Below are 20,551 nucleotides of genomic sequence, written 5' to 3' on the forward strand. Positions count from 1 at the left end.
CGGGGCTTCGGGGCGCCGTGGGGAGCCAGCCTGTCCCCCGGTCGCGCAGGTGCGGCCGCCGCCCCGCGGACATGCGGCCGGTCTCTTAGGATGAGGTATTGGTAGCAGGTACAGGGGCAGTACGCGGCCTGGGGGACGCGGGCGGCTCGTCCTCCCGACGTCCGGGAGCGACTCGGGTTCTTATTGCCTTGCGTTTGCACATGGTGGATGCCCAATAAACGGTTCCTTTATCACAGTGGGCAGCTACTACTGTCTTCAGGGAGTTCAGGACCTTCAGGACGGGGCCCTAAGACCATAGCGACCTATGTAGTCCCCCGTGGGGACTGCCCAAGGGTCACTTCAGTGCCCACCGACCGTGCTTCTGGGGGAGAAAGAGGGGACAGAAGAGGCAACTGAGGCTGTGCCGGGGCGCTTTGGGCTGGGGCCCGCTCTGTGATCGCCTCTAGGACTCAGCTCCCCCGCATTACCAACCTAAGTCAGAAACACGGTGCGGTGCGCCCCCCGAAGTCTCCACGCTGTCCCGCCACTCGCACACGTCCCCACTCGGGCTGCACCGCAGTCAGGGCAGAAGAGGAGTGAGTGGGCTGTTTCTCAGGGTGGGCAGCCGCTTTACGGGTCCTAGCGACAAAGTCAAGGAAAAGGGGGCCAGCGCTCCCACACACCCAGAGACCTGCTGGCAGCCCTGTTTCTGTGTGCATACGGTCATCTAGGAGTGAAGTGACGGGCGAGGTCTGAGCCTCCTATGTCCCACAGTTATGTGGGTTGGTGGGTTTTTTTTTTTTTTTTTTTTTTTTTGGTAGGATTGGGGTTGGAACTCAGCTTCAGGCTTGCAAAGCAGGTTCTCTACTACTTGAGCCACACCTCCAGTCCATTTCGCTCTGGTTATTTTGGAAATGGGTTCTCTCCAACGGGTCTGGAACGGCACTCATTCAGGTAGCTAGGATTATAGGCAGGAACCACTGGAGCCTGGTTCATACACTCATTTCTGCAGTGGATAAAATGATTTTCATGCCATAGAGATGCTTTATACTCCTAAATAAATTGAGAACAGCAGTGAACAATTTATTCGATATGTGCACAAAGCCCTTGCTATTGTCCTTTTTCAATGAGGACTCAGTGTAGTCTAGTATGTTAGGGTACTCACTGTAAAACTCCACTATTTATTAAAGAGGACCTTTTGTGAACCACCTTCTCCCAAAGTAGATGGTCTCAAATTATATGGCTGAATAGTGGCCACTCAAAAATATCAGGTCCTAATCCCTGGAACCTGTAAATGTTATAGGAAAAAAAAAAAAGTTCTTTGCACATGTGATTAAGTCAAAGATTGTGAAATAGATTATCTTGAGTTAGTAGGTGAGCCCTAAATATAAACACAAGGGTCATGAGAGAGACGCAGAAGGATATTTGGTACAGACAGAAGAGGGAAAGGCAATAATATGACAATGGAGGCAAAGATTGGAGTGATGGGGCCACAAATCAAGGGATGCCAGGAGTCAACAGAGATAGAAGAGAAATGGATTTTCTCCTATAGTCTGGGGGAGTGGAGCTTTGCTATACCTTGATTTCATCCCTTCCATTCTGATTTTGGATTTCTGGCCTCCAGATCTGTGAGAGAATAAATTGTTAACTGTTTTAAACCACCAAGTTGTGGTGATTTGCTATGGCAAATAACAGGAAATTAATACATTTGGCAGTGCTGTTAAGTCACACAGAATTCTGTGTGGATGAGTATTTAAAACTTTATAGCTAGGGCAGTAGTGCGTGTAGTAGTGGAGACTACTATATGTTTTCCTGAATTCTGTAAATCCTAAGAAAAAGATTTGAATAGGGAATTTGGTTAAAAGAGGAAAATTAAGTGGTACATATGAAAGATGTAGTTTAGCATTTAAGCTAATTTTCTGGACTTTCTTCTGTTTTTCTGTTGATACATCACTATGTTTATTCTGACTAATGAGAGTAAAGGAAAAAAGTGGCTTGGCCTTGATCTTTGGCCAAGTCTCTGTCGACTATCCATCAGGTGTGTATCAAATAAGAGTTAGAGACACCTGGGGATTGAGGGCCAAGGCTGAGGGAAAGAGGGAATATGAAAGTGCTCTCATGTGTAGAGTGTTAAAATCTGGCTAAAAGCAACCTCTAGTCATCTGAAGTGAAGACACTTTGGTGTTCTCCGGGTTCAAGAAAAAACAGTGTTCAGATTTAAATGATTCACTTTTGGGATCCAGGCAGCTAATTTACACTTCCCACTCATTTCCTCAATCTTTTTAAACTGCTTTTTGAAACATAATTTACATACTATATTGCACACCTTTACAAAGTGTACAGTCCATTAAATTACAGAATTGTGGTCAGCAGCACAATTCAATTTTAGAATATTTCCATCACCCAAGAAAGATTCCTCATATCCATTTTCAGTTTGTCCCTCTAGTCCCAGCACCAGTGTCCTTTTGATCTCTGGCTTCCTTTAGTGTTTGGTTTGAGTGCCTACTCTGGGCTACTGCAATTGCCTCATAACTGGCCTCAGCTCCTACTCAGTATATTCTCTACTCAGCTGCTGGAGGATCATCTGCCCCTTCTTTTTAAAATCCTCCAATAACTTTGCAGTTAGAGTAGTCCCAAAGTCCTTAGTAAGGTCTTTTCAAGATTCTATAAGCCAGGCTCAACCAACATCCTCTAGCATCATTTAGGAAAGGAGCTTAGTAAGTTCAGCATTCCCTTGGACGTGGTATACAGACATGTCTATGAACAGGCCAGTTATCTTCCCCTGACTGCCCTGCAGCTTCACTAGCCATCCTACTTCTCCTCAGTCAACAAACACTAAGCTATTCCCATCCTAGGGCTTTCTATATGGTATTTCCTTTTAAGAAACTACCCCAGCCTGACTACTTTGGTACATATATCACCTTCCCAGAAGGGCCTTCCCTGACCTACCCTAACTCTATCTCGTTGTTTTCTCCATTGCACCTCACCACTCTCCAAAATTATATTTTTAATTTTAATTTGGTGTCTTTCCCCACTAGAATATAAACTCTCAAGGGTAGAAACTTGATTGGTCTTCATCTTAGCTCTATCTGTAGTATTTATAGAAACACTATTCATGGTAGCAACATACAGAAAACTATCAAAACACCAGTAACAATAATTGTTATTGAGTGCTATGCTGTGCTAAGTGCTTTATGCACATGGATTATTTAATTGAAGCTCACCACTTTCAATGTGGGAAGAGTAAAAGGAGCTTATCTTCCAAATATAGTTCCTTACATTAATTTTTTCAGAGGCATCAGTTTTATTAGTACACTGATTTTCAAGACAAGATCATTGTACATTGACCAGGAATATAGTATTGAACCTCTTTCCCTGTATCCTATAAACTGAAGTGGAGAAAGTTTTACTAGGAAGGAAAGGAAGAACAAAAAACAACAATTTAAATAAAAGCAGAGTCCTAGAATAGCACAACATGCTCAGGACACATCAAGTGAGACTTGTATTGGAGGAGTGTCTGTCAGGGCAGGGGAGTGGCAGGAGATGATGCTGGAAGGTTGGTTAGTCCAGAATATGGAGAGTTTTAAGTGTTAGTGTCAATTTTTGTATTTGAGCAAGATTGGCAAAATGCCTCTGCTTTTAAAGAAAATACTGAATGATTTTAAGAAATTGAAGCAACAAAGTGCATTTTGAGATGTTTTATAGTGGGTCTGGTGAGAGTTGATGAAAGCATGAAAAAACACAATGAAATTACATATTCCAGGATTCCTTCTTGATGACTTATGATCACACTTAAGTCTTTTTACTAAGTTACAAGGTATTACACACACAGACTCAACAGAATATGGTTAATTGGAGTTTAAATAGAGAGGACATTAACATGTCTAACTTGGGGATTTAAGTTTATGGCAACATTACCTGAGAATGAAGGTGTGGGATAAGGTAAATTTAATACAACTGCAAGCATGTGGAGATATTAAAGCCAAAAATTCATTAAAATTTACCTATTTAACAAAATAGCCCTAAGCTTGCTGGAAACAGAATTCTGGCATTGCTTTTGACTAAAATAAGCTATATGAAGGTGTCATATTTTTGGTTATCTTTTTGCTGAATGTCTTCCATAGGAAATCATGGACTGTTTAAATTGAAGAAGATGTTATAAATGTTCTAATAAAATTATAGATTAATTATAAATTAGTAGCACTGGACACCCAGTGACAGTTGCCATCTCAATAAGCACTCATCATCTTCAGCTTGAATACCTCACAAGGAAGCCCATCATGTGTATATTCTCTGGGTTTTAGAACATCCTCTCTAACTTAAACTAGAATCTGCCTCTCTTCACTGCTGTTCAGTAGTCCTAATTCTACACAAAAAAGAGACTCATTTTTGTAAGTGTGGTATCCCCTTAACATTCCACTGAGATATTTTTGATATTAAAATTCTGGTTGCTTATTATTTTAATATACCTGTAAAATTGATGTACCTACCTCTGACTTGCCAGATCAAAGGTTCTTTCCTAGTAACTTTTCCAACAAAGTACAAGATCTGTTGCCTGGTCAAAGAGTGAAGAACAGTTTAAATTGTCTGAAGATATTCACCTGTTCTATTTAAGTTAGAGAAAGGTCATGATTAGGAAGGTCTGTAGGGGGTCATGTGTGCTATAGGTTTACTTGCTGTGTTGTCTTGATAATACCAGTAATTTGTGTGGCAAGAAAATTAGGTTTAGACACACAGGGGTGTTATAACTGAACATGTTTTGTTGTACAAATATAACCTAGATAAGTGTTATGGACTATAAATGCAAATGTACTTTCATGTAAAATTAAAAATAATTTAACAGTTTTTGTTGCTGTTGTTGTAAACAAGTACTTTAGGTATTGTCAAGCCCTTAAGTAATGAAAATGAACTTGTGAACTGAACTTTTTGAAAATAATAAATTTTAGTTAATAAAAATATAATTAATTATTATATTAATAAGCAGATTTAAATTTTTTTCAGGTGTTAATAGAATAATTGAAAATAAGAATATCCAGAAATTAAGGTATCTCTTATTTTACTTCTAGTTATATTTAAGAGTTATGAGCATATACAACTGATACACTAGTTTATTGGGTCTGAATCTAATTTATTTTAGAAAACCTGAAGCCTCAAACCTGACAAGTGTCTAAGATGGAATGTCTAAAGTATAAAAGCTAGAAGAATTTTATCCGTGGTTTTCAGACTGTGTTCAGTGGAGCCTTCTGTATTCCGTAGAAGCGTTTCTTAGGCAGAAAGGAGGGTGTGTAGCTGGGAATCAAAAGAATTAAAGGCTTTCACTGCTCAGAAAAGGTTTGAAAAGCACAACCATAATCTCGTTTGGTAAAGGTGGAAATTGAGACTCAGATATGAAGAGGTTTGCCTATGTTCCCAATGAGAAAATGAAGTTTCCTCATTCTGTGTTCTGTGCTGCTTCCATATTGCCTCCCTATGAAATGGTGTTATGTGCTAATGCAGTATTTTCTTAAATAGCTTAATTCTGCTTATAATAGGTTCCTGTGTTTAGTCATTGCAGATTAAACCCATTTTGTTTTTTGTTTATGGGCTAAATAAAAACATATCTTTTTTCTAGATAAATAGATCTATTTATTATGGGACAGTGAGTTGGCATACACTGCTTAAATTATAAAGACGGTATTGTTATTCATGTCATTACTATCCTATTATGTGGTACTATATAGGAGGGCTTGCACATGAGTTACCTCAGTTAATCCTTTTTCTTTTGGGGTATATACTCTTTATCTAAATCTTAGAGTGTTGGAAAGGCCTGGTTCTACCAGGCCACAGAACTAGTAGATCACAGAGCTAGAATTTAAGCCTGGAGGACATCTAGATAGAAAAAAATGAGTTTGAGAAAGCAGACACTGAGATCATTGTGAAGTTAATAAACCATTAGCAGTAACTCAGGTAATAAATGCTGTTCAACATTAACTCCTCATTGTGTTTCTGAGACTATATCAGCCTAGAGATGTATTTGGACAATCCTGACGTATTTCAGAATTTACCACGGAAAGCATACTTTCATTCTTGCTCTAGGGGAATATAGAGCAATCCTATAAAATCTCCAGTCTTGTGATTCTGTTTTTGTTTTTGGCAGTCTTGGGGTTTAAACTCAGGGCTCATGCTTGCTAGGCAGGCACTCTTCTATTTGTGCCACGTTCCCAACCTTCCAGTCTTGGGTTTCTGTGGAAGGTAGGATAGTCCATCATCCTAGGGGCTTGAAGTTGAGGAATCTGGGAATCAAAATAGTATACACATTTAAGTAGTATACCCCATCAAAATAGGACTTTTAGATTTTAAATCGCCTTGCTGTGAAGACAGTCATTCTTCATAGTCAGAGAGTTGCCACCTTAAGTAGCAGCCAGAAGGAAAGAAATCAAGGTGAGCATTGTTCACAGTAGGAAAGTGCAGGTGCATATCTGCTGTAGCCTTTTGGAATCCAAGAAGGAATAAGAATCCATGAGATACTTTTAAGTACTTTAGGTCAACTATATAACAAAACTAAAGTCTCTTTGTGGCATGTGGTTTCCAAAGCCTTTTCAACAACATTTGAGTCAAATAACTAGAGTAAAATATTTACATAGCTAGTATTTAAAGTGAACCTGCTCATAATTTTAAATGAGGCAGAATTATTCATTATTGACCTTGGGCATACCAGAAAAAAACAAGATCTGACCTCTCTATTATACTCATTTAAACAAACGGAGCACTCTGCCTTGCACCACCAAATAAATAAACTGAAAGGAAATTATACTATAAATGTCTAAAATTAAACCACTGTAAGTTCATATTATGACCCTCAAATCAATCAGGTGCAGAGTTTTAACAGTTTTAAGATTTATGGAGGTAAAAATCCTCAATTTCCAGAAATCCTTAATAATTTTTAAGTTTTATGCCTGAAAATAGGGTTATGACATAGAAGAAAATTGAATACACCAAATTGAGGATATATTTGGTCTAAAATAGTGAAAATCTGAATTACAAATATTTAAAAAATGCATATTTCATTATTCTGAGGTTCATAAAATAACTATCAGCATTGACAAATTGAGATCCTGAGCACTTACAAATAAATGGCTATTTTAAACTCTTAAGTAAATAAGCCTATGCTATCTTCTTTACTCATTTTCTTTTTCTTTAGGGACTTTACCACTTGAACTATGCCACCAACTAGTTGTTTTTTTTAATTATATTTTACCTTTTTTACATTTACTTACATGTGCATACATTATTTGGGCCACTCGCCCGCCCCTCCAGTGTTCTACCCTCTTGTTCTCCAATTTTGTTGAAGAAAAAAACATATAAAATAAAAAGGAAAACATGGCGGTTTTGCTAGTTTGAGATGAAGATAGCTATATAGGGAGATTCCTTGTGTTGCTTCCATGCACATGTGTATTACAGCCCACATTGGTTCATCTCTACCAGACCTCTTCACTACTTTCTAGTCCTCTGCCCATAGTGGCCTCTGCAGTTTAAGATGACTGTATTCGCTCCACTACCGTGAGTACATCAACCACTAGGTCTCCTTCCCTTTCCCTATTCCCCCCCCCCCCCCGTGCACGTTCTGCCCTCAGCGTGTGACCCTGTCTCATAATGTTACTTCCTTATTTCTTTTGTCATAATCTGTGTGTGAGGAAGAACGTGAATTTTGACCTTCTGAGTCTGCCTAACTCCACTTAAGATGATCTCCACTTCTGTCCATTTTCCTCGAATGACAAAATTTCATTCTTCTTTGAGGCTGAATAAAATTCCATGGTCTTTACTCATTTTCTAAGGGGAAAAAAATCCCTTCTGAAAGAGTGTGCTCTCCTAATGCCGTTACTAGTCACTGGTACTGAATTGAGTTTATTGCATTCCTCATTTTATATCAAAGTGAACAATCAAGTCATACTTTCCCCTTCTTTACTCTCCTCTCCGCATTTTAATCTGCTTACCTTCCTCTGAGATTCTGTTTCCTACTTGATAATAAAGTGATGGATATGAAGCAGTAGTTTATGGTTTCCCAGTCTGGGCTGTGATTCTCCCTGCTCTGTTCATTCCTTCATGATTTTGATCTATCTGTAATTTATGATAACATTATTTAGTAATTTGGATTTTTTAGTGTCATTTGTCATCCTGAAGAATCCCCAAATATTAGTGTATAAGTAAGATTATTACCATCATCATTCACGGTGAAACTTGTTTAAATGAGAATGGTGATTTTCTCCCAAATGCCATGCTTTTCTGTGTAGAACATTTCAATTGCCTAGCAATGTCGACTAACATTCCTTTTGTTATAATTCTTTATGGAATGTTTCCCTGCCTACTACCTAGTTCCTAAAAATTATAGCATAAAACATATTAATTACGGTTTTGACAGATGGCACCTCAGTAAACAAAAGGAAGAAACTGTGAGTGAAATAAAAAGGAGTTCTGTTCAATAAAAACTCTGTACTTCATGGGTTATTTTGATACACATATTTTTAAGTTTTAAGGGGCAGTACTGGGGTTTGAAGTCAGGGCTTTGTGCTTGGTAGGCAGTTGCTTTACCACTTGAGTCATACTCCCAGCCCTGTTTTTATATTTTTTAAATCACTGTATTATTTGCAAACATAAATTACTGTAAAAAAGATAAGCATTGTTTCATGTGCAATCATCCTCACTTTGTTGGTCCTCACCTACATTTTTTTCTCTGAGACAGGGTCTCAGGCTGACCTGAACTGGAGATCCTCCTGCCTCAGTCTCTCCTGAGTACTAGGATGATAGACCTATGCCACCACACCCTGCTTTTTCTTTGTTAAGAACCAGGATTTTGATTTGTTAATCTGATCAGTTTTTCTGTTTTCTAATTCACTTTCTGCTTTTATCTTTATTATCTCCTATTTATGCTTTCTTTCAGCTTACTTTTTTTTCCCTGTGGGACTGGAATTTGAACTCAGGGCTTCATGTTTACAGAGCAGGCACTGTAGCACTTGAGCCACACCTCCAGTACATTTTGCTGTTGGTATTTTGGAGGTGGGGGGGTCTCTTGAATTGTTTGCCTGGGCTGGCCTCAAACTGATTTAGCCTCCTAAGTAGTGAGGACTACAGGCATGAGCCACCTTGTACCTGCTTATTTTTTGTTGTTCTTGTTGTTATTCTTTTTGTGTTAGAAATATAATTCATTTATTTCTTTCATATTTATTTATGTAAGTATTTAGGAATTTTCCTCTTTCACTACATTTACTGTATCTCACAGGTTCTGATATATAGTGTTTTGCTTTCATTATTTTTCAGAAATTCTTTAATTTCTGTTATATTTCCCTTATCACACAAAAGTTGTTCAACAGGTCTTTTAATTTCCAGATGGAAAGCCCTCCTTGTTTTGGAATTTCATTTTTAACTGTTAGTTTTTATTATATTGAATAAGAGGCTATCCTTTGTAACATTTCTACTTTATGAAACTTACTATTCGAGCCTACAATATGACAGATTTTTGTGAATGTTGCATGTATACTTCAGAGGAAGGTATTTTTTTTATAACTAAAGGTAGAGTGTTTAATGTATTTCTAAATGGTCTATTTTAGTGATTATTTCATCTGAATCTTATATCCTTATTTTTGTCCAGTTGGCCTGTCTCAGACTGATCACTGTGTTTTTAGTTCTTACTGCATCATCTGTAAATTGTTTTTTTAAGTGATTGCCTGTTATATGGTACATAGTCAGAAGTATTAGGTCTTTATTATGAAATGTGGCTTTTAACTTAAAGTGCCCTTTGGCTCTAAGACTATTTGGTCCGTGCTTTCTTACTGTTTTCATTTGCCTGGCAAATCTTTGTCTATCCTTTTATTTATTTATTTATTTATTTATTTATTTTTTATAGTCCATTGCTAGTACCATCTTTATTGATGCTCAAATTGTCCCATTTTTGGCCATTGGAAGCCTCTTCATATCCTTTTATTTTTAACCTTTTAATATCTATGTGTTTTAAGGATGCCTCTTATACACGATAGAGTTCCATACCTCTTCTACATTCCATGCCTAAGGCAGAGCTGGGGATCCCTAGGGCCTCCTGCATCCTAAGCAAGTACTCCACCACTGAGCTATATATACTCCCAGCCCTCACAGAGTTGCTTTTATGAGCCAACTTGAAAATCCTCTCCTTTTAGTAAACAGGTTGAGTCTCTCCTATTCACTAACACCACTGTTAATGTTTGATCTAAATTATAATATGTTCACACTACTATATTATCTTGTGTATAATTAATGGATATTTTTGCTACTTATTTGGTATTTTATGTTTTTATTTTGAAAATTCTTTTTGTCTTTTAAGGTTTGTATTTTTACTATAGTGGTTACTTCTGTAATACTTTTTATAGTGCGCCTGTGAACCCCTTTGTTCTTATTTAGTCTTTAATTCTTGTCATTTTTAAATGGTATCCTCTGATCCCCAGCATTGCAAAAAGTGAAAATAAAAATAAATAAATCTTCTGACTTCTACCCATTACCTTTGTAACAGCCAGTGATCTACTGAGATTGTCCCCCTTTCATTTTTAGTAGCTAGTTTTCCTTTGCTACCCACCAAGATAATATTTATGTATTATTATATTATTTATTTATTTGTTTTGATATGGCAGAGGAGAGGGGAATCTTGTTATGTTAGGCTGGTCCCGAACTCCCGCTCTGCTACAGCTTCCCAAGTGCTAGGACTACAAGATGGCACCACTGTAACCCGGCTTCCATCTTTGTTTTAGTCTTGGCTTTACAATTAAAATTATCTAGAAAATTAATCTATAATTAATTATCCAGAAATAGAATTTTTTTTTCCAAAAGATTTTCCATAGCTCACCTACCACCACTGCTATGGAATGAAAAAGAGCAGAAGTGAGCCAAAGACTGAGAAAAAGTACAAGTTCACCCCAGAAAGTGAAACAAAAGCCACAATACTAAGCACAAATTGGAACTTGATAGTCCATAGCCCAGACTATGAGGTAAGGGCTTGTAGAAGTAGCGGCCTAAGAGAAGTAGTGTTTGTTGAGCATCACTCATCTATTGAGAGAGGTGGCCTCCCCTGGAAATGCCATAGTAAAGGGAAGGAAGTGAGAGAGGAAATTTAAAGAAACTAGTAGGAACAAAGCAGAAGCAAGATACACCAAACTTCCTACACACCTCCCACCCCACATACTACTATAAGAGAATCTGCAGGAAAGAGGGGACTCTCAACCCATGACAGATTACAATGAAAAGTTAATAAAGCCTGGGGCATGCTCAAGTGTAGAGTACTTGTGTAGCATGAGGCCCTGAGCTCAGATCCCCAGTACCGCCCCGTGCCAAAAGCTGAAGGTATTGAAGAAAATAAGGAGAACTACCAAGAGAATGAAAAATAAGAAGCAGAAGGGCTTGGGGACATGGCTGAAGTGGTAGAGTGCCTGCCTAGCAAGCCTGATGCCCTGAGCTCAAACCATTAAAACAAAGAGTGCATGGGCAGTGATGGTAAGCCTCAGTGGAATGCAGTGGCTCATGCCTGTAACGCTAGCTGCTCTGGAGGTGGAGACTGAAGAGTGTTATGGTATTCTTTGTCTTCAGTGACACTGAAGGTGTGCAGCACATGGAGTTTTATTTGTTTTCTTTCTTGATTTTATGGTTGTTGGAGGAAAAATAGGAGATTTTGAGTCAGGCTACCACTGTTGTTTTCTAAGCTTAGAAGTCCTCTCTTGGCCTAATCTAAAATTGTAAACACTAATATCAAATAAGTTTTTCAACTTATTAATGATTTCTAATTTGCTGATTTGTGATTTTTTTGGTAAGGAGGTATTTTCTTCCATTATTTAACAGTATAACTTCATGGAAGACCGGAAAAGCTTTACCCCAAATTAAAGCACTACTTATCATAATAACTAAAGTATTAGTTTTTAATTTTCAGGTTATCTTTAATAACCCCTTAGCCTTTAAAATCAATAATTTTAAGTTCTACTCACCTATTAATTTTATATAATAAAATATACGTAACTTTCAGGAGAAAAAATTATTACTAAATTTCAAATATTAACAGAGTCATCTATGAACTTTTTTCACATAGTACCTTATTAGTAAATAGTGAATCTTTGGTCTTTCATAGATAAGAACTAAAACATCCAAACAGGGAGCCATTCATATTTCAAGATTTTTAAGAAGGAGAAATAGTTAAAATGGAATCAAAAGCTTGTGAATCAAATACTGAAGATCTTTTATCAAGTAGTGGCATCACATCCAATGGAGGTATGTCTTTTTTTATAAAACAAAATGAGAAAAATGAGGATTGAGTTGTCTTCATAATACCCATTCAAGTGCCTACTTTTTAGTGTATGTGTGTGGTTTTTTTTTTTTAATTGCAGGGCATAGAACACAGTCATGAATACTGTATTAAAATAGTTTGAGGAAGAGATGGCTTAGCATATCTATTTTTAGCATATGTTTACTTTTTAAATTTAATAATTGTTTCTGTATCAAGGCACTTTACCCTTAACACATTACACCATGCTTCCCTAATACCTTCACTTCCTTCCATTTTTCTTGGTCTCCTCTAAGTCAAACTTAGCCCTTGAGTTGTCTTCCTCTTTAGGCATAATCATCAACCTGTAATATTGTCCTCATGGGTGGCCCATCTAAAATCTTAAATGCATAGTTTCTTAATCCCTTCAGTTCATATCATATGACCACCCTCTCCCCAAAGCTTACCAAGAATTGTTGGACTTCTGAGATCCAGTCTCCCTGTCTTCAGTCCTCCCACTCCTGTATTCCTAGAGAACTTGGGTTGTTCTGCCTAATGAAGGTAGTGGTTTTCAACCATGAACCATGTCAGAAAACACTGTTTTTTCCCCCCTTAGATGTTAAACATTTGAACAGTGTAGATTCACATCTGCAAACACTGAATCAGTAGGTGTCAGCACCACTGGATTTTTTTTTTTTTAAAGCTCCTTAGGTAATCCAGATTTATAACAATAATTTAGAAAAACTGTTATAGGTTTTGCCATTTATTCCTAAATTAGCACTCTTCATCTCTCCATCTTCTTTTATTACAACATTATTTCAGCCAATCACTTGGAAATATTCTTATAGGCAAGTCCAAATCCTTATCAGGCTGATTGACTTTTAGTTTTGTACTGGGCTGCTGAAAGATTTTTGTTAGAGAAAATACACAGATGAGATTCTACCACTTCAAAGTCATATTCTCCTATCACAACAGGGTTGGATACAACTGAGAAACAGTTCTCATGATTTTAACCAGATCTCTTTCCAATTTCATATAATACTTATTTCAAGTTTATACCATTCTACATGAAATCCAAACTCCTAGGCATGACCACAGGCCCTTCATGCTCTGTCCTACATTTTTTTTCACATCTGGCCACTACTTCCCTTCCATCCAGGAAACCCTATCTTATCTCAAGCCTCTTGGCCAACAGTTGTGATGCTCCCACTGCCTGGAATGTCCTCTCTTTTCTCCTGGCTTGCAGATTGTTTTATTCTTGCTGTAGATACTTCAAGGCTCATTCAGCAATTCAATCATTTGATTATTTCCTTCCCCCAGTTTGTTCTTTCTTTGTACCTTGCACTCATCTCTTTTAGTGCTCTTATTGTCCTTTCCTTTGTCTAATTTTTGCATGAGGTCTTGTATTCCTTCAGGGTTCAGTAAGAGAATTATCTGGCATAATGTTTGCTACAAAGTTATTTTATGATAAGTTAATTAATTTTTTCATATTTAGGTTCTTCAAGTCCATTTTTTGTGTCATCTATCCGTGGTACAATTATTGAAAACACAGCTTCAGCTGGGACTTTGACACAAATGCCTTTTTTCCCTAAATGTGAAGTAGAACTTGATTCTCATAGAAAAGCCATCCCTTACCCTGGAAAAGAACACATAGAACGTGTTTTGGAAGAATATTCACATCAAGTCAAAGATTTGCAGAGAAGACTAAATGAAGTGAGTTACATTCTCTTCTAGCACCTAACACCATTTTTTGATAACAGGAAGACAAATTGCCATGGAATAAAAACCTAAACTTCCTAGAAGAAAAATTAGCCATGGATCTATTGGTTAAACTTGCTAATTTAAATTCTGCCTTCATCTATTAAAATTAATGAAAGTCTATATATCTGTTTTCCTTTTGTTAATAAACACAATGCCTTAGTTTCATGATATAATTTTAGTGAAACTTGAATGGTTCAGAATATCATAATTACTTTTGTCACTGTAATAATTGCTTCAGGTCTGCTATCCTGCTGTTATGATACCTAGCTTCTCTTTGCAAACAGTGGTAGAAGATAGGATGTTAGATATATGTGTATACATGATAGCTAAATGGAGTTTAGGAGTATTTGCTAAAAATTTCAAGAGGAGTCCTAGAGGTGTTGCTCACGTGGTAGAGCACCTGCTTTATAAGTACAAAGGCCAAGTGGACCTTAAATACAATCAAGCTGGCTTTACAGTTGTATATTGGGTCCCAGTAGTTCACATTCTAAAAGTGAAACTTCTTACCACCATGCCCAAAGCTGTTCATAATTGAACCTTTCCCTGATGCATTTTTAGTTTCATCCAGTACCTGTTCTCCAAATTACCCTCTGTTGTAGCAATATCAAGCCACTTGCTCATCCCTGGATGTGCCTTGCTAATAGAGACTTCCATACCTTTGCCCAGGCCATTTTTTTCTTCTCTACCTATTCTGGGGAATAGACTTTTACTAGCCCCCAGATTCAGCTCAAGCATTTCCTTCTCTGAAGCTTTGCCTCTAGACAGCATTGGATGTGTTCTCTGTACAGGTATTGCCCTTTGTGTACATGTTGTCATGTTGAGGATATCTGATTGTCCTCATCACCACATTGTTCTACCTCATCAGACTGTTGAGCATTTTTAGGGGAAAAAAACTACAACTTTATTAAATGCTTACAATTATGTACCACTGTATTATATACAGGGCATATAAAGATGAATAAGATAGACCTTGTAAGGAGTTAATAGTTTTGGAAGGGAGCTGGTCATGTAAAGAAATAATGACAATACCTCATAATAAATATACTAGTGAAGATAGTATGTAGAGACAAAGGAAGCACAGAGGTACTAGGGAGGAAAAGTAACTGTGTCTTAATTTATTTTCTGTGACCATCCCTGGCAGAGTATGTGGCCCTTGGTTGGCTCCCAATAAATGTGTTAGTAACACATATTTGGCTACTTGTAATATTTACCATCTACCTCCTATGTAACACATTGTGTTAGGTATTGGATATATAAAGATGGGAAAGTCTTTGTTCCTTCTATGTACACATTTATCATCATGTTGAGATAGGTAAAGTAGAAAATAAGAATAGTGAGGTCTATGCTATGGAAGGGTTTAAGCAATGATGGTAAATCCAGTTGATGCTTTTTTTGTGGTACTGGGGTTTGAATTCACAGCCTTCACCTTGAGCCATTCCACCAGTCCTTTTTGTGATGGGTTTTTCGAGACAGGGTCTCTCGAACTATTTGCCTGGATTGGCTTCAAATGCCATCCTCCTGATCTGTCTCCTGAGTAGCGAGGATTGCAGGAATGAGCCACTGGTGCCCAACTTCATCTTGTTTTTGAGTCAGGGCATTACTAGTTTTTTGCCAGGGCTGGCCTTAAACTTGATATCATCCTGCCTCGTTTCCTGGATAGGTGAGATTACAGGTGTGTAATGCCACCACATGGCTTTTATTTTTGTTATTTATTATTATTATTGTTTTAGTGCTGAGGATTGAATACAGGTCCTCATGCCTTGCAACTGTATTTTTAATTTTTAAGACTACTTTATGACTGTAATGTCTCTTAAATTTCTCTGCAAACACAAGTTTTTGGAAGTGTCTTCTGTTCCTTGCATTACCTGTTTTTGTTTCCTCTGGATCTTTTGTTCTGGATGTTTGCTTGTTTAATCTTGGTCTCTGGGGTTTTTTTATTATTTTATTTTAGAATCCATTGCTCAGTGGATTCATTCAAGAATGAAGCAATAAAAAAGCTGACACAAACTCTGTATTCATGGTGCAGAACTTGATGGCTTTGCTTTGGGATGATTAGGTGGGGTATCAGCTATTACACTGGACCCCTCAGTGCCTGACTTTAGAAATCTTTTTGGATTTTTCTATAGTTGAACGTGTTGATTTTTAGTTGGTAGTCAAGTATTTTAAGTGGGTTTGAGGTGGACCTTGACTTTTATATATATATAATTCAACCAATTCTCCTGTTTTTGTTTTTTAATCACTTTTTGCAGTACTGGGATTCAAACTCAGGGCTTTGTGCTTGCTAGGCAGGCATTCTATATTTTGATCCACACCTTCAGCCCAATTCTCCTGTTTTAAGGAACAGAACTCATTCCCATTTCATTTTGAGGCAGAAGCCAGATTTGTTTTGTAGTGTAGAAAATGGATGAAGAGAGGACCAGCTTAAAACAGGGAATTTAGTGTTCCAATGTTTTCCAGTAATCTCATTGAGAAATGCTTAATTGGGCTCTGAACTATAAGTAGTAAGGGAAGAAAGTACTGTGTACATAAATTATGGAAATTTTTATCTACAAAGAACTGTGTTCCTTTAATGGGGACTAATTCCCATGATTTTTTTTTTTCCCCAGAGCAATGAATTGCATGAGAAGCAGAAGTTTTACTTAAGGCAGTCAGTCATTGATTTGCAAACAAAACTTCAAGAAATGCAAATGGAGAGGGATGCCATGGCTGACATCAGGTTGAAATTTCTTTTCTTTCTTTTTTTTTTGCACTGCTAGGGACAGAACCCAGAGCCTCTGGAATGTTAGGCAAGTGCTCTACTGCTGAGATACATCCCCAGCCCTGAAATTATTTTAAAGTTTTACTCTTTGTAGTAAAACTTCTTTTAAGAATGAGTTTCATCAAAATTTCTTTTCTTTTGTTTATTTCATAGACGAAGGGAGAGTCAGTCCCAGGAGGATTTACGAAATCAGCTTCAAAATACAGTTCATGAGCTTGAAGCTGCCAAATGCCTTAAGGAGGACATGTTGAAAGACAGTAACACACAGATAGAGCAGCTAAGAAAAATGATGCTGAGTCACGAAGGAGTGCTTCAAGAAATCCGATCAGTCCTAGCTGACTTTGAAGATGCCTCGGGCAAGAAAATATACGAACATGACAGCATGTCTACTATGCACTTCCGCAGCTTGGGCTCAGCTGTTAGTAAAATCCTAAGAGAACTAGACACAGAGATTTCTTATCTTAAAGGGAGGATATTTCCAGTAAGTGGTGAGAACACTACTTCAATTTTATATTAAGATGCATTAAGAGAATAGTATTAGCATATAATTTGTAAAATTCTTAAAAGTAAACCAAGTTCTTGCTTTCATTTTCATTCTCTGAGATAATGGAAGTTGCTTTCAGAGTGATCTCTCTGTAAGAAATTATCTTGATTTACCTGAACAGCTTCATGAAAGTATAACTGGAGTAAAAGATCTAATAAAGTACAGTAATAGAATTTATCTGACTTTAGTATTATTTCTATTTCTGAAGAATTTCTTTAGTTGAAAATATCTGTATTTACCAAGCTTTAGAAGTCCTAGTACCTAAATTGATGTCTGTTTTTTAAAACCAGGTAGAGGATCAGCTTGAAACACTGAAATCTGAATCTCAGAACAAAATAGAACTACTTCTTCAACAACATCAAGATAGGTAGGTTTCTGACTGAGGTGTGGGAAATCATAGTGAAACTTTACCATAGTTTTGCAGTCTCTTACCTGTAGTTCCAAAATCTAAAGAGCTGTGAGACACAGAAGGGCTTTTTGTTTTGGGGAATTTTTTTTCCCATATGTTATCACAAACTTATATTAAAATTTTTTTTCTGGCACTTGTTAGAGCTCCAGGCAAGGCTTTATTCAAAACTGTTGCAGTAGAGGTTTTGGTACTGTACAAGGATGAATGGGGCTTATAACTGTCAAGGGTATGAGATGTCACGGGGTTCTTGCTGTCAGAATGCCCTGAAGAATAAGAAGCTGGAGCACTGGAGTTATAAGCAGGAAAGAAACTATTGATAGAGAAAGGCTGAGCAGAGAGACACACAGTGGGGTCCAGAAACCAGGTGCCCCCTGAGTGTTGGAGTGGGTGGGATATATATGTAAGGCTTCCACCCTAACCTAAAGAACAGTTCATAGTGGAATCCCATAGGTACATTCTTGGAGTGTGCTCAGGCCTCCTGTACCTCCTGGTCCTCTGGTCAAGCTGGTTCCTCTGCTTCTCCCAGGTCGTGGAGGCTTCCACATTCCTAAGATGTCATGGGGCTGATTTATGTTATGGGGCTGCTACAAATCCTCCCCTATGGGTTGGAGCTCCTAACTGCCATTAGGGAGATGGGACATCAAGATCCAGTGTTTAGCTACTTCCTGCTAAGAGGGGACAAAGAGGCGCCCCAGCAGTAGTCAGGGATCCAAACCCAAAGGGGTGTCCAAAGGTTCACAGTAGTAAGAGTGGGAGTAAGAGTTGGAGTCTGATGGAGTCTAGGCGAGAAGAAATGAAATGCATGAGGAGGTTAAGGAGGCCTGGACCAAAGCACAGGACAGCTCCAATAACAGCAGTTGGTCCCAGGAGAGGGAAAAGCCATGAGAACCAGCTGCCAAGCCAGTCATTAGGTTTCCACCCATCCCAAGTTTGTACAGGGATGTGGGCGATTTTTCTGATGTTAGTGGCAATGATTGTTACCACTTGTCCATTGTGATCAATTTGAAGGCAACAGTCTGAATGGTTGAGTTTGCCACCTTTCCTCAGCTAGAAGACCATCTAAGGCCAGGTGATACATAGCAGCATGCATTTGGGTCTGTTGTATGGCCAGTAGTTTTAGGGCAGAAGCAGTCTGGTTGGTGATACTTTTCCACTACTGCTTGTAACCTAACGATTCAGTTGAGCATGTAAATGGGAGTCCAGTAATCCCAACTCCCATCTTGTGCCCAGAGATCCTTGGGACAAACCCAGCAGTTGGTGAGATTAGTGATTTTGGCCAGGTAGTTGATGAAGGGGTCATGGGTGGCGGGGAAGGACCTGTCCCATTAGAACGGGGAGAAAAAGAAGAATAAATCCTATATTGTAAGGCAGATTATGGGTGGGAGAGAGCACAGAAAGAGGAAACCAAAAATTAGAGCCCCATGCGGTATGTACAGATCTACTCTTGGGGAGAAGTCACCCAGAGACCTATACTGAGGACTGTGGTTAGAGTGAGATAGAGTGCTATGAAGAGGTAGGGAAGGAGATCTGACATAAGTTACTTTAAAAAAGATGGAGTCTTCTTAAAGAGAAATTTAAGATCCTAGATGGGCTCACATGAGTAGTGAGTCCTCTCAGGAGCAGGTTTAGTGGTGGCCCTGTTGATAGGGGAAATCCAGCGCTTGACTCTGGAGATGTGGATCCAAGATTGCAGTCCTGTTGGGATGGGAAGAAGTACAGGGTGTGGCCCCTCCCATAGGGGTTGCAAAGGCTCCCTGGATACGTGAGGAATCTTAATGAGCACCAAATCACCAGGACAAAAGGGTAGAGGAGAAGAGGGGGCATGAGAGATGCCTTGGTATAACTTGGTTAGGATTTGTTAGAATTAGCTAGCTGAGTGATACGGGAGGTAAGTCTGGCTGTTTCACCATCCAGAATGTGGTCATTAGTGAGAAATGGACAGCCATAAAGAGACTCAAAAGGGGTGATATTTAACTTGCCTGGGGTGTTTCTGAGGTGGAGGAGGGCATAGGCAGGAGTTTGGGCCAGGAAAGATGTGTTTCATGAGCCAGTTTGGTTAGGTGTCACTTGAGTAACCCATTGGCCTGTTTCACCTTCCCCGAGGACTGGGGCCTCCAGGCACAGTGGAGGTGATCTTTTAGGTGAACCTGAATGGGAGAGGCTATCCTTGCTCTCCCAGTAGTGGAGCTGTCCGTCCAGACTGATGGGTCCACTTGTTCCTCAGTTAGGGGCATGCAGAAATACTCTCGGGGAGTAGTATTTGGACTTTAAGTTTGGACAGGAGGTCCCTTCCCAACAAGGGGATAGGGGTCTTGGGGACAAGTAGAACAAGTGGTAGAACTGGAGGTTTCCCTAAGAGCATGCCAAAGGCTGGGTAAAATATCATTCTAGGGGCTGGCCCAGTATGCCCTGAATTCTGACTTTGTTGTTAGACCTGGGACTTGGAGAGAAAGGAATGACAGAGAAGACGGCTCCACTATCCAAAAGGAAGATGACCTTGTGCTTCTCAACTGTCAGGACTACCCGGGGCTCCTCAGTCTGGATGTCAAGAACCAGAGCCTGGACAGGAGGCCCTGGAACCCATCATTCAAGGGAGCCATCTGGCCTCTTTTCCAAATGGAGATGGGGACCGTATGACTTCCAGTGGTTGCCCTTACAGAGAGGGCAGGGTCCCAGAGCAGGCTAGGGCTATCTCCTGGGCTACCTACCTTGTGGACACTCGTTTGAAGTGTCCCTCCTGTCCGCAATGGTAGCAAGTCCTGACATTTGGTCCTTGTCAAGAGGGGAATTCTCTAAGAGCTGCCAGTAGGTCGTGGTGCCTTCTTTCTTTTTCTCTCTTTTTAGTAAGGACCC

At 38.9% G+C, this 20,551-nt stretch overlaps 1 protein-coding gene across 14 annotated transcripts in view; it reads left to right on the top strand.

Annotated features, from left to right (window-relative positions):
- Ccdc158 (coiled-coil domain containing 158) overlaps nt 1-20,551 on the top strand; it is an 80,293-nt gene continuing 59,742 nt past the window's right edge. For 11 of the 14 annotated variants that reach the window (XR_012435757.1, XR_012435758.1, XR_012435759.1 and 8 more), the window contains exons 1-7: nt 1-95; nt 4,981-5,023; nt 12,095-12,234; nt 13,722-13,939; nt 16,594-16,703; nt 16,899-17,226; nt 17,580-17,656. Coding sequence is in view for 11 of the 14 variants with exons in the window: in XM_074041966.1 (XP_073898067.1) it covers nt 12,165-12,234; nt 13,722-13,939; nt 16,594-16,703; nt 16,899-17,226; nt 17,580-17,656 (803 nt within the window). In the remaining 3 variants the exon portion in view is untranslated. Of the gene's footprint in view, nt 109-4,980; nt 5,024-12,094; nt 12,235-13,721; nt 13,940-16,593; nt 16,704-16,898; nt 17,227-17,579; nt 17,657-20,551 lie in introns of all 14 variants that reach the window. The other 3 variants (XM_074041963.1, XM_074041965.1, XM_074041964.1) reach the window with 3 other exon arrangements.

Source organism: Castor canadensis, chromosome 9 (genome assembly GCF_047511655.1).
Source record: "Castor canadensis chromosome 9, mCasCan1.hap1v2, whole genome shotgun sequence".
NCBI lineage: Eukaryota > Metazoa > Chordata > Mammalia > Rodentia > Castoridae > Castor > Castor canadensis.